At 40.5% G+C, this 14091-nt stretch overlaps 1 protein-coding gene across 1 annotated transcript; it reads right to left on the reverse strand.

Moving 5' to 3' along the window:
- Nucleotides 1-3506: 3506 nt before the first annotated feature.
- MS4A6A (membrane spanning 4-domains A6A) lies at nucleotides 3507-14091 on the reverse strand. Its single transcript, XM_014861805.3, has 7 exons — nucleotides 13896-14091; nucleotides 12443-12605; nucleotides 10469-10603; nucleotides 8484-8540; nucleotides 5892-6098; nucleotides 4538-4639; nucleotides 3507-3749 (listed from the first exon to the last, which is right to left on the reverse strand). The coding sequence occupies exons 2-7, from the start codon at nucleotides 12587-12589 to the stop codon at nucleotides 3654-3656; spliced, it is 744 nt and encodes a 247-aa protein (XP_014717291.2). The 5' UTR covers nucleotides 12590-12605; nucleotides 13896-14091; the 3' UTR covers nucleotides 3507-3653.

A 14091-nucleotide genomic window follows, 5' to 3' on the forward strand; every position in this document is an offset into this window, starting at 1 on the left:
TAAATGTTAATAAATATATGTAGTTATATTAATATATGTATATGCAGTATATATATAACTGATATACATTTCATTTGTTGTCTTATTTTAAGATCTAGCATTTGATCTGTATTAGTTTTCTATTGCTGTACAGCAATATACATATGCATATCAGTTATATATACAAATATAAATAGACGTATCTATCAGTTAGGTTACATTGGTTGACAGTATTGTTCAAGACTTTTAATTCCTTCCTGATCTTTTGCGTAGTTTTTATCAATGACCAAGAGGCTCTTGAAACTCAATGATAGCTAGTGAGTTTTCTAATTCTCCTTTCAATTCTATCAGTTTTTGCTTTATATATTGTGGGGTTTTGCTGTTAGGTACACATTCATTTACACTCTTATCTTCTTGCTATAGTGACCCTTTTATCATTATAAAATACCCTTCTTTCTCTCTAATAGTGTTTCTTATATTAAAATATATTTTATACTCTCTTATGGTTATGGTTCGTTTGGTATATCTTTTTGCAGATGCAAATAACAAATAATTTCTGAAAGATGAGTAGTCCCCTCACTGATGACACACAGACACAGGTTGCAGGCACGAATTCCCGTTGTTAAGTGACCTGCTTCCAGTGCACTTATCTGGGGAGACACAGTTAGTATACTGACCTGCCTTTTCGATTTACATGGGGGAAAAATTACTCCTCATTATCACCACTGGATTATCACCACTGGATGCCAGTAGAGTCACCTGTGCGGAAGCTCTGAGAAGACCATTAATTCCAAAATCTTTCTCTGCAGCAAAGGGGAGAGAAAATACATTTACCACACAGTCTGACACTCTCTGTTTAGAGCACTCTACAGACTTTCCTTGAAGAAATGAAAGATTTTATGAGAATAATCAGGTGCAAAATCCTGAAGGTGGATTGAGATTAAAATTGATTTTAGTCATAGAGGATCAAATTGGGGGAGGAGAGGTGTAAGAAAATAGAGGATAAAACTAAAGTTCACTGAGTATCTTCTATGTGCCAGATGTAATGGTAAGTGCTTTACAAATGCAGTTTCAATAAATCTTCGTATCTCAAGGTAGACATCAATCTTGTTTCATTAAGGCTAGAGGAACATTGCTGCTTAACAGAAAAGATAGGGATGGCTGACTTGACAATTAGGTTGAACCTGTAAGTATTGGCTTCAAGTGTTGCCTAAAGGGCTGGCTGCCTTCTCGGAGAAAGAAGTCAAAGCTGAAGAGAGGCCCCGGGGAAACTGTGGGTACTGGACAGTTTTTTGGATAATCACGATGGAAGTGGTGGTGTGGTGGTGAAGATATGGTAGCAGGGATGAGGAAAGAGAGCTAGAGTGAGAGGACAGTGGGTAGAATACACTGATTGTGGGGTCTGGGTCATATTCCTCCCCTGTGGAAGGATGTGGCACCATGTAAATGACAAACCCACTGGGATAATGTCCACTGGGAAGGTGGAGTTCTCAAAGGAAGAAATCTGTGTGTATGTGTGTGTGTCTCTTTCTCATGCGTGTGTGCACACACACACGTTTATCGTCTACATTCTTTTAGGGAGCAGAGCGTATTCTTTATTCTGTGCTCAAGCAGCACCATAGTGCATGTGTAACAAACAGCACATTAGTGCCTTGTACAATCTTTCTCTAATTTTGTCATCTCTATTTTGTCATTACAATCCCAACAGATGGTGAATTCCTTGAGGCTAAGGAGTGTATCTATCTTTTTCACCTTTGTAACCCTGGCATCAAGCATAGTAATGGGTACCCAAAAAGTGTCAATAAATGTTGAATGCCCATAATTAGGCAAATAAATAAGAGGAATGGTGTGCATATGCGTGTGTGTGTGTGTGTGTGTGTGTGTTTGTGTATGTGTGTAGGGGGATGCAGAAGAAAAGGAGGAGACATAATGAGGAGAGAGTTTGAAGACAGAGCTAAAACCAAAGGAAGCACCATCTCACTCTCAGATTGGAAAACAGGACAGGGAAAACGTTGCAGCATCAGATCTGATACAGTGGGACGACCTTGATACAGTGGGTCACGTCGGGAAAACATGAAAAGATCTTTCAAAGGACTGGAGCTCGTATAAAATTGAGGATCTCTTTCCCCACCTGTGTGTGTGTATGCGCACAGGTGTAGTTGTGTGTGTTGAGGCTTAACCTTTACACTTGAACAATTGTTCTTTCTTATTTTGAAATCAGAAAAAAAATGAACTGGTTGTCTCTTAATAACAGTACGCACTCAATTAACTTTTGTTTGCTTGTTTGTTTTGTTTGCCTATTTGATGAGGGGAAGGGGAGTTCAAATTTAGGTTTATATCCATCTTTGTTGACTTATTTTGTGTTTACAAGGAAAAGTAGCAAAACGAGTTTTCAAAAAAAATATGTAATTGTGGTGTTGTGATTTATGATAAGAAATATATATTTGATCTTCCTCCCAGGTCCTGGCACAAAGCTCTCAAAATTCATGGAATTTCCTAAGTGAAAGAGTGGTAAAGATATCTTTTATTATGTTAATGAGGTGACTTTGGGAAGCTCCTAGGTAACCAAAAGATGGTGGCTGGTTGCCAGGGCAACCAACCTGGATTAGAGGGTTGGAACTTTCAGTTCTACCCCTGGACCTCCTGGGAGGGGAGAGGGGCTGGAAATTGAGGCCAATCATCACTATATAATGAAGCCTCTAGAAAAACCCAAAAGGACAGGACTGGGAGAGCTTCTGGATTGGTGAAAGTGTGTAGATTTGGGGAGAGTGATGTACCCAGAGAGAAGATAGAAGCTCCACCTCTTCCCCTTCTTTACCCTACACATCTCCTCCATCTAGCTGTTTCTGTTATATCCTTTTAGAATTAACAGGTAGTCTATTAAGTAAATGTTTTCCTGAGTTCTGTGAACTGCTCCAGCAAATTAATTGAATTGAAGAGGGGGTCTTGGGAACCTCCCAGCTCCAGCCGGTTGGTCAGAAGCACTGGTAACAACCTGGGCTCGTGATTGGTGTCTGAAGTGTAGGTGGGGGGGGGGGAGGGGGGGCAGTCTATTGGAACTGAGGCCTTAACCTGTGAGATTTGACGCTATCTCCAGGTAGTGTCAGAATTGACTCAATTGCTTGGGGGCATTGGAAAAACACATGTCATAGTAATCAAATAAAGATTTTATTTCAAAGCCGATTACTTATGTAGTTCCTGAGGCTTAATTGTAGCTGGCTGGTCTGCATGGACTAATGAATGAAATACATGTGATGAAACACTAGCGTCTACTGTAAAAGAGTTTGAACACCTCAATAAATCAGTTAACTCTCACTGGCAATTAAGGGGTACAAGAAAAAGGTGTCTCCTTTACTTAAATCACCATGATCCACTGAATCACGTTCTGCCTGGTTTTCTGGGAAAGGTCTGACTATTCGGCCAGTCTAGTCAGTGGTAATTTACAGTTCTGTACTTTGACTGAAGCCAATATCAGGCAAATGAAGAGACCCCCATTGAACACATATACTCAATGACAAGAAAACAAATATTGGTTGATTTTTTTTAATGTTCATTATATAAAAGCCTACGTTTCAGGGAACTCAAACTTTGCTTTCTTAAGTTGAGTCTCTTTGGGTGGTTTCCATATATCATCATAAAACCAAATTTCCGATGGATATTTTCCTTTTTTTTCCCTAAAAAGTCATTAATTCTTCATATCCAGAGTCAGAAGGTGCTCTTGGGGGCATGCTGGATTTATCCTTATAACTCTGAGGCAGGAAGAGCACACTCTAGAAGAAACAGAATATGTCAGTTCTTCAGACATCACTCAGGTTCAACCATATATATCTTGATGCCATTTCCACCAAACCTCATACTTGGAACTCTTAGCTATTCCAAGATGAATATTATATGTCATTAAGTTCTTTAAATAATTACTATTTATTAGCCTTGTATTCAGTCTGCTAACTCTAATAAAATTTTGGATAAATCAAAACTTTTTAATTTTTGAAGACATGAGTCCATGATGCTGGTAAGGTGGTGTCTCATGGACTTTTAGTCAACATTTTTAAAAGTGTTTTTTAAGAGTAAAAAAAATTTAAGATCACAAGAAGGGAAAATCAGAGAATAGGATATTTATCAAATCCAATCACATTTGCGAATGCCCTTCACCAAGTCAAGACTGTAAGGAAACTAGTGGCTGTAGTAGACAGTGTTCCTGCCTAGAAGAGAGGCAAACCAAGTTCCACTGAGCTGAGCACAGGCAAACTCATAGCATAATTCTGGACAAGTCATTTAACTTCCTAGGTTTCTGCATTTACAAAAATGGGAAGATTGAACCAGCTGATTTCTCAGATTCAACTATCTTCCCACTCAGTGAATCTTCAGCTGGTCAGCTACTCAATTGCCATCTGTTCTTCCTCATCCAACTGTCTTCCACCACCACCAAACCACCTCCTATGTATATCTCATGACACACATTTGACGGTCCCTTCTGCCACTCTTGATGACATGGCTCAACACAGACTAGAAATGGAGACACACCAGGTAAGACTCAGGAGCCTGTTCATACACTCACCCCAGGGAAGTCAGAGTGAGCCTGCTTCCAGCAAACCACAGCAGCGAGCACAGCTAGGCAGAATTCTAGCACTGTACAAATCAGCATTATAGACATGGTTCCCTGAAATGTAGGAAATATGAGGTTGGTGGTGCTTGAGTCAACTGAAGCCTTCAGGCCTTGTTGAGAGGTGATGGTAGAGATGAAGACTGTCTCAACCATCAGAGAATGAAGTAAGGACACAATGAGGAAGAGAACACTGCTCCTTCCAAGACTAGCAATTGGCTTAAATGAATTCCTTTTTCTCATTTATTTCCTTGAGAGGAAGAGGAGGGATGAGCAGTAACTAAATCACTAGCCCCCTTTATACACCGTGTTCTTACCTCTCTGAGGTATAGCTAAATCTGATCACGTTGTCCACTCAGTGAGGAAGCAGAGTGGTGTAATAATACCCAGAACTGAGAAGCAACAGCTCCCATTCTAGTTTCACCTTTATTGCTTAGTGCTGTGTGAACCTGAGCAGGTCTCTACTTCTCTAGCTTCTATGTTCTCATTTATCAAACGTGCATAATGATATTTCCTTCTCAGAGATTTGTGAGAATCAATGAGATTTTAACTGTGAAAGTTCGTTATAAAATTCAAAATGAACATCCAATTCTGTATATCCGAACTCCTTTGGATGGGCTTCTATTAGCCAAACTCCACAGTTTTCCTTCCTCCAATAACGATAGTCATAATCAGTTAACATTCTCCATCTTCCTATATTTCCAATTTAATAAATCAACCTCTGTAAGTTATAATGAAAACAACACAATGTTGCTTTCGTGCCTGATCTATACTGCGCATCACTTTGGTAACTGGAAGGAGAAACCCTGACCTTCAAATCTCATATTTCCTAGTCTCCATTTCTCAGTGCTGGGCCTGATGTCTGCTCAGACCAAATTAATTCCCCACCGCACATACATGCATGTTTCCTTGTTGACATTTCCTGATCACTTGGGTCTTCCTGCCATCTGCGTCTTTCTTAATTCACTACTCCATGTACCAAGATTGTCAGTTTGACAACCTCATATTTTATGCCTCTAATAATAGAATCAATTTGATTAGTAAGAAACTCTATCAATGAGTTTCAGTTTTTCATCATCAACCTTGCTTGACATTTACTCTTCCATTCCACCCAATTAGTAATTATGTAATCCCATAGCCTAACCCCTTTATCTCAGTTGTGTAGCCCCCTCTCCTTTACATAGCCTTGGCCTTCTCCCAGATGCTCAAGCCAGAAAGAATAAGAGAGGTTTTCAAGAGAAGGGAATATAAGTAGTCACAGCTTTCAGAAACCTTATAAGATTGGAATGTCCTTTATAAAAATACTTACAGCCAGAATAGTTTTGGCCTTGAGGCAGTCATCATTTTCATATAAGCTATGATAGTAAGAATAATCCCGTTCAGTTGGTATATGCTGTTTGTCCAAGACACACGTCCAAAAGGCAGGACCCAAAGAAGCCAGTATGACAGAAAGGAGGATGAAACCCACCAGAGCTGATAGAGAGCTCAGAATGTTTGCAGCTAGGCTGCTCTGAACCTGAAAAAGAAATGTTGCGTAACGATCACTCTTAATGAGCAACACATGTCTCAACCTCTTTGCCAGTGCATTGCAAAAATTTATTTTCTTATCTCTATCTCTTAGGAAGTCTAGGATTGATAGACCTAAACCCAGTGCCTACTAACGTCTCTGAACTTAAAAGGTAAATCTTGGCTAAGTGAAAGAATAAGTGAAGTGTTCCCCCCTATGCAGGACTTCAGTAGAGTAACAGAGAATATTGCTTTTCCTAAATTCTTTATCCTGGACTGACAGCAGGGGTCCATGAAGCTATGCCTGCAAAATCCCCAAGAGAGTGTGACCAAAGGCAGGTGTGGTTTCTCTCTCCCCAGACTCATTCAGAAACCCCTCGTGGAAGTATGGGCCACACAGAGAAGTCAGGCAAATCAAGTCACACCTCCTTGCACACAACCTCTCTTATAATCACACACACCTAAAAATAAGTATGGAGACACAGTTCTCAGTCTCAGGAGGGCCCTAGAGTCTGGACAGATACATGGTTGGCCACATCCAGGGCCATCTAGGTATGGATGGCTGTAGGCGGAGTTCTAGACTCAGGCCCAAGGATGGTGTAACGTGTGAGCAGAAGTGTGAGGTAGAAGAAAGAGTTTGGACTGGATGTCAGGAGAGGTCACAGTGATAGTTTTGCCTCTGACTTTCCCAGCTTTCTTGAATATTCAGCTCCTCAGTTTCATTTCCCACTCTGGGTCTCATTTCTACATTTAAGAAGGGAGGGGAATAAATATACTGATCTCAGAAATGGCTTCCCTTCTACCCCAACTCACAGAGGGGGAATTGAGCCAGGACCATTCTGAAAGCTGTAGTTATAGATAGATGTGGTCCAGGACACACCCAATAGCCATAAATTGGAATATTAGTTAATCCCATCTAGTCCCCTCTTCTTTTAAGCACTCAGTAATTGTAGCTTTGGGGGCACAGTAGAGGATAGGTGGGGCATTTTTCTTCTTCAAACACCAGTTCTCCAAAATAATGACTAAAGCATGTTTCTGGGCCTTCTGATAGCCAGCAACATCCATGATGCCTGGAGTGTATATTTCTTCAAATAATTTAGGTTTGTTCTGGGAGAGCCCTCTTCTTCAACCTCAAAAAGGGCTGGTATAACGAGTGACAACAGTAGAATTCAATACAAAATGGATGACTCTGGTGAGCCTGAGCTTGCCCTAAGATCTCATCTTGTATCCTTGTGCTTGCTGCCATATTCACTGTGATATCGTTCTTTTCTAGAGTAAGAGCCCTATATGCTTCCCCTAGAAACATTATTCTCATACTGTGCTATTCCATATGGTTTTCACTGGCCACACAGGCTACTTATATTTAAAATAAACTTAAATGAAAGTTAAAATTCAGTTCCTCAATTGCACTAGCCACCTTTCAAGTTATTAATAGCCATGTGGGACTATCATATTGGACAGGATGGCTATTGTATTTCCATCCTCACAGAAAGTTCTATTGGACAGCACTGGTCTAGTTGTTTTGAGTGTAAGGGAGGGTTCCAAATAATCACCTCTAATTGTAATGAAAGAAAGAGAGAGATTGTCATTGTTCAGAGCATTCTTCCTAACTTCTTGCTGCCTTTGAGAGAGATTTATAGCCAGAGCTTCCAAATTGAGTTTCTCTGCTACTATGTTAAATGGCATTCTCACACATGACACCCAACATCAAACTACTCCAGGGATATAAGATTGAGTGGAGACTTGGTGAACCTTTACAGATTAGAAAAGCTTCTCCCTATAATCCAGCTTTCCTCTCCCTGCCACTTCCAATTTGATTTTCCCTGGAAAGCGTTAAAGCAGGCAAAGACATTTTCTTAGCCAATACAATTGACTAATGACAACTTTCAAGATTCAAGAGTTCATACTCAAATCTAACAAAGCATTAGCTTTCAGATCAGATAGATAAAAGAAGGAGAGATAATTCCTCACACTAATGACATTTTGACTGGGTTTTCTCAAAGGTTTTGACAGACAGGTTTAAACAGTGACTCTATAACAAATAAACCTCTTTATAACACTGTCAGCTTCTTCATCCTTGAAGACCTAAATTTAAAGGACAGTTACTACCAAAAGGGCATCACATGGAGGCAGAATTTTTCTAGACTGGATTCCTGAGCACTGGTCTAGGATATAATACAATACCCCAAATGTGGACTGTGATTTAAGGTACAGAGGTTGGAGAAACGTGAACTGGGCAGGAATATAGATGAACCCAACTCAACTCCTAACCCTGCCTAATATCTACTCTGAAACTTGGTTTCTGACTCTCCCAAGTGGAGAGATTGACCTTGAAGAGTTCTCCCCAAGTTTCACTTCCTTCCATCAAGTTGTGGGTTATGGTTCTCATACTCACCAAAGGCTTAGTGGACTTTTTCTCTGTGATGATTGATAGAGATCCAGAGATGACAAACTGCTCAGAATAGAGAGAAAATGACCCGGTAATTTTCCATACACAGATATAGCTACAATGTTATTATCATAGTATTTATGGAAAACTCCTATGGGAAAAGCCCTGAGACTCAATGACCAATGATGAAAGACCCAAGTAAATACTTAGATACAGCCTTTTGCCCATAGAGTATTCAGAAAAGCACAAGGAAAGGCAGATATGAGTAGGAATCTATCCCAATAAAAAAAAAAAAGGGCCTTGGAAACCAGGAAAGAAGTTTCTTTTCAAATGAGAGAAGAAAGTTTTGGAGTCAGATGTTATCTAGAAAAGAACACGAAAGCAATGGTATGGAAAAAGAGAAGAATAGGGGAAGCTGACAAATATGGGAGGACAGAGATGTACATTTTAAATTAGTGGCTCCAGTGACTAGGGTATAATGGTAATTGAGAAAAGAGAAAGTGTGAGGCTGGATGGCAGAAAACCTTTACGGCTACATCCAGAAAATCAAACATATGGTTTTCACTCTCTAGAGTATTCAAAAGCTAATAGATTTGGGGCAGCTAAGTAACAGAAAATCTTTTGACAATGGAAAAATGGCACGGAACAAAGAGAAGAGAAAATTTGTAGTTCCAGTGGTCCCAGCATTAAGGGGGACATTTAGGTCTTCCTAAACAAATCCTGGGTCTTCAAAATTGGACAAATGCTTCTCCAAATATGGACTCAGTGACTTAGTGCTTAGTGATTTGCTTCCAAAAGCAGAGTATGAAAAGAGGAGGGAGGAAAGTAACTTTACAGTGGAGAAGACTGGCAAACACTGTCTCAGCCACATGATCAAGGTTAACTTCATCAGTGACAAATCATGTTGATAGTGCGTACCCTTGAAATGAATTGATGATAATGACACTTCACCTCTGTCGTCTTCCACCTAAAAATCCATCACCATAGTCTAAACATGAGAGAAACATCAGATGGACCAAAATTTAAGGATATTCTACAAAAATCATGTCAGTGCTACTCAAAACTATCAAAGTCATCAAGGACAAGGAAAGTCTGAGAAAGTCTAGAGGAACCTGTGGAGATATAATGACTAAATGTAGTATCTTTGACAGGATCATAGAACAGAATAAAGACCTTTGGGAAAAAGTTGTGAAATCCAAATAAAGTGTTGACTTTAGTTAATAAAAGAAGACAAAAGGACCAGTTAAAGAAAAAGGTGGACTTTGGGATGTATCAGATAGAGAAACAAGTGTAGAAAGGCAAATGATAGCTACTAAGTTGTGAGAAGCTGACAGAAAAACTGTGAAAGAAAAAGTTAATTGTGAGAAAGACTCATCCACTTTAATCTAGAAGAAATATGTTCTGTGAGAAAAGAACCACTGAGGTCCTCTTGATGCCACAGATTTGAAGCTATTTCAGAGGAATTTCCAGGCCATCACTAAAGCAGAGACATTGGCTCAGTATGCCCTGGGTGCCCCTAAATGCAACAAAAAGCATTTTCAAAGTGTTTGGAGATGAAAATGCTCCTTCCTCCATGATTCCCACAGATACGTGTGGGTTTCTCTGTAAGTGCGCGATGTCTTTCATTGGTGCTCAGTTTACTGTATAGAAAGTTCCTGCCCAACTTTACTTTACTTCACAGATTTTTACCTAAACCTGGAGAGAAGCCACCTGCCTCATCATAGCTCAAGATGATGGAGTGAAAAGTAAGATGATCTCCAAAAGAAATGATTATTTTGAGTCAGCTATGAACTAGATTTAAAATCAGGTGACTTCTGCCCTCCCACCACACTCAATTCTTCCCTGGACTACACACAGAAGAAAAGAAGTTCTACCATTGACCCCTTGCTCCTGGCAGACAGAAACACAGCAAGGTGACGTGAAGAGCCTAAACTACTGGCTTCGTCCTCCCACTTCCATCCCAGGTTGCCCTCCTAAGGATCTCTACTCACACACAAGGCTCCTATGAATGGGTAAGCAGCCTTCAACAGAATAGAAAACGCTTGGGTAAAATGCTGAGAGAAGGAAGCCGATGCCAAAATAATTCCCAAACTCAACACCATCATCCCACACAGGATCTGGATAGCCTGTTGGAAGAAGTGAGATGGAAGATTAAAATCAGCACTTGTAAAGATCTCTTCATTTCTTCCACGGTGCTCACCTTCTGCAGGATCCCAGCGAGGATAATGTCACTGTAAAAGTTCTGGAGTGAGAACTGTGAAAAGATATTTTGGAGTAGATGCCGTTGTGCCACAGAAAACTACTGCCTTGGACCATCTGGCAGGTACTCAGCGAGCCTTCAGGCGTTTCTGCCTCTCTGCCCTTGTCTGCTCACGACCCTTCTCTCAGCTCATAATGAGTGTTAGAATCTGTTTTCCCTAGCTCTCCAATTCCATTGGTACTAACTTTCCTTCTACCTCTTACAGGAACAGGGAACATCTGAATGCCCTCACACTCTCTTGAGCACTGGCGAGGGAGGAAGCTCCTCCTTACATCCCCCAGACCCCACTGGACACAACAACATAGAGTCTTGTCCTCTTTAGTTTGCATTCCTATAGCTGAGGATTCTGAAGTTCTATATTATGAGGTAAAGTTTTCTTCCTTGACATCCACCTCAGACATTTATAGCTCTATAAATATTTACCAAGCAATTTTCTAAACCATAAGTCATATGAGCCTCACAGTAGCCACATGATTGTATATTTTAGGCAAGGCAATCAGTCCTACTAGATTCTGAAACCTGGTCAAATGGGTTGCCTCACCTCAGATCATACACCTGCAGAGACAAGTCTAGGAAGCAGAACTCTATATTTTCTTCCCAGTCCTAGATATACCCTTTCCTTCCCTCCTCCCTTCACTCTTAAAGAATTTCTTTAATAAATCATGCATGAAATGAGGGAAACAAACAAGAAGTAAATATCATTTCTGTTCTCAAAAGGGAAGGAGAAAAGAGGAGAAGGAAGTTCATTTTTTCCTGTAAGTTGTAGTGAGGGGAAAACTCCCTTCAAAAAATCAGTCAGATTATTAAGCATGCAATAGGTGAACACACAGAAAAAAATGTATATAAAATACATAATTATTTATCACCGTTTCTTTTATAAAATATATATAGATGGGCAGCTTTTTGTATGCCAATTACACCTCAATAAAGTGTTCTTTTGGGGCCGGCCCGGTAGCACAGCAAAGTTCTAACATTCCACTTCTGCGGCCCAGGGTTCGCTGGTTTGGTTCCAGGTGTGTGTGGACCTACTCACTGCTTGTCAAGCCATGCTGCGGCAGGCATCCCACATATAAAGTAGAGGAAGTTAGCTCAGGGCCAATCTTCCTCAGCAAAAAGAGGAAGATTAGCAGCAGACGTTAGCTCAGGGCTACACTTCCTGAAAAAAAAAAAAAAAGAAAGTGCTTTTTTAAAAAATTTCTTTTTCTATGCGGTGGGCTGGCCCCATGGCCGAATGGTTGGGATTCTGTGGGCTCCACTTTGGCAGCCCGGATTGGTGGGTTCAGATCCCGAGTGTGGACCTGCTCCATTCATCAGCTATGCTGTGGAGGCATCCCACATACAAAGTAGAGGAAGACTGGCACAGATTTTAGCTCAGGGAAAATCTTTCTCACAAAAATAAAAAAAGAAAGAAAATGTAGAGAAATATTTTATTACTAAAATACAGAAGCAACAACAAAAATCCTCAATTTCTCATATTCAGAACGGGGAAAAAACATTTTTAATACTATCTTATAGGGAAAAGTTCTGGGGAAGGTTCAGATGGCTCTCTAAGTGGCTTCCTTTGGTCTTCAGATCAACCTGGAGTCCCTCTGGCATAACTTAAGGGTCTTCACACTCACAAGGGATCTCTGTTCCCAAGATATACACAGTTTCTTCCCGTTCTCACTCCTCCATCCCACTCCAACATGTTCTGAATTGGGCTTACCCCGAGAACTTTGACCTCTGCCTTTAGATGTTTCTTCAGGCTGTCCTGCCTCTTGTTGGTAAGTCTGGGATCCTCTGTTTGGAGGAAGCTGATGCCATTTGGTGTGAGAGCTATGAAGGTCTCATTGGTCTTGGGTTGTGACATCATGATGGTGATGCCAAGGCTGGAAGAGAAAATAAACTCTGCACTTACAAAATACAGAGCACCAAGGTTTGACTCCTAAAACTGCAAGCCAGTATTTTCCCATTAGCCCAGACTTGACTTGTCCTTTAAGGAAGGAAACTGGTAGTATGGAGTTGTAAAAACCACAAAATCTTGGTTTCATGAATATTTTTCCATAATGTTTGGCACAGTCCATTGATTTTAGGTAATAAACACATCACAGAGAGGCAGCAACATGAATATTGAGAAGCCTTAATGTTCAGAGGCAAGTGGTCACACAAAAATTGCAATATATAGAAATTTCTCTTTCCCCTAATCCTACCTACATCAATTGAATTGCCATATATCTGATGAATTTCACCCTCAAACTCCCCTACCAGTCATGAGATGTAATAAGGGTTCTATTTGCCAACCTTTTCCAGTTCAGTTCTGTACTGCTCAGACTCTCTAATTCTGCTCATTTTCTTTGGTCTAATAATAATAATATTTATTAGCATTAATCCTAGATATTTTTATCATATTTTACTAGACGTTATCCTGCAGTGTCTTCAATCCTTACAACAACCTGTGTGTTTGTTAGTTAGTTAGTTAATTAGCAAGACCACGTAATATCTAGGGAGACTCAGAATCAAAACATTTACTAGGAACAGAAGTAATACACATTTTGCATATATGCATGGCATAGAGTTAATGTTGAAGAAATATTTGCAGTTATAGTTATGACTCAGGGCTGTTCACACAACTGGGAAGTCGTACAGCCAGTGTTGGACCCTAGCTATCCCTGAAACTGGAGCCTTTGCACAATTCACTAGATCATGCTGCCTCTTCCTCCTTTCCACTTGGCAACAACAGACTGTGTCAGGGTTTACTCAGTGTGGAGAAGCAGCTGTATGCAGTGGTTTGAGAACAGAATTGGAGTCGTAAAACCTAGTTTCAAGGCCTGGATCTTCTACTTGTCAGCCTTAATGAGCAAGATCCAAGATCAGCTTGGATCTCTCTTCACTGCACCATTCTCAGCGTCTGGACTGCAGAGTTTGCCCATGGCCTGAGAACATCTGAAGAGGCAAGAGCTGCCCTCCCATTAATTACACGACCTCAGAGTAGGGCCTCACCAAGACCGTCAGAACACAGCAGAAATGCTTACAACCTGATACGCCTTCCCTTTGCCCATTCTATTTCCAAAATACTCCAGTGTCTCTTAACTTCTCTCAAGGAGCTTCAAATCAAATATCCCCTCTACAGGAATCACAGCAGGGGACTGGTGAGTGAGAAGTCTCCCAGCATTGCCTACCTGTGCCCAAGGATCAGCCCGTTGGTTCCAGCTAAGCTCTCCAAAGCTTCCAGCAAGTTTTAACTCTGGGTTCCTATACAGACCTTTCAGAATTTCTTACTTGTCTTTATCTTTTGAAAGGCACCAGTCCTTCCTTAGTCCAGTGTTTACAGCTACACAGGATGTGATACTTAGAGACTGTCGATTTGTGAAATGT

Source organism: Equus asinus, chromosome 17 (assembly GCF_041296235.1).
Source record: "Equus asinus isolate D_3611 breed Donkey chromosome 17, EquAss-T2T_v2, whole genome shotgun sequence".
In the NCBI taxonomy this organism is placed as follows: Eukaryota; Metazoa; Chordata; class Mammalia; order Perissodactyla; family Equidae; genus Equus; species Equus asinus.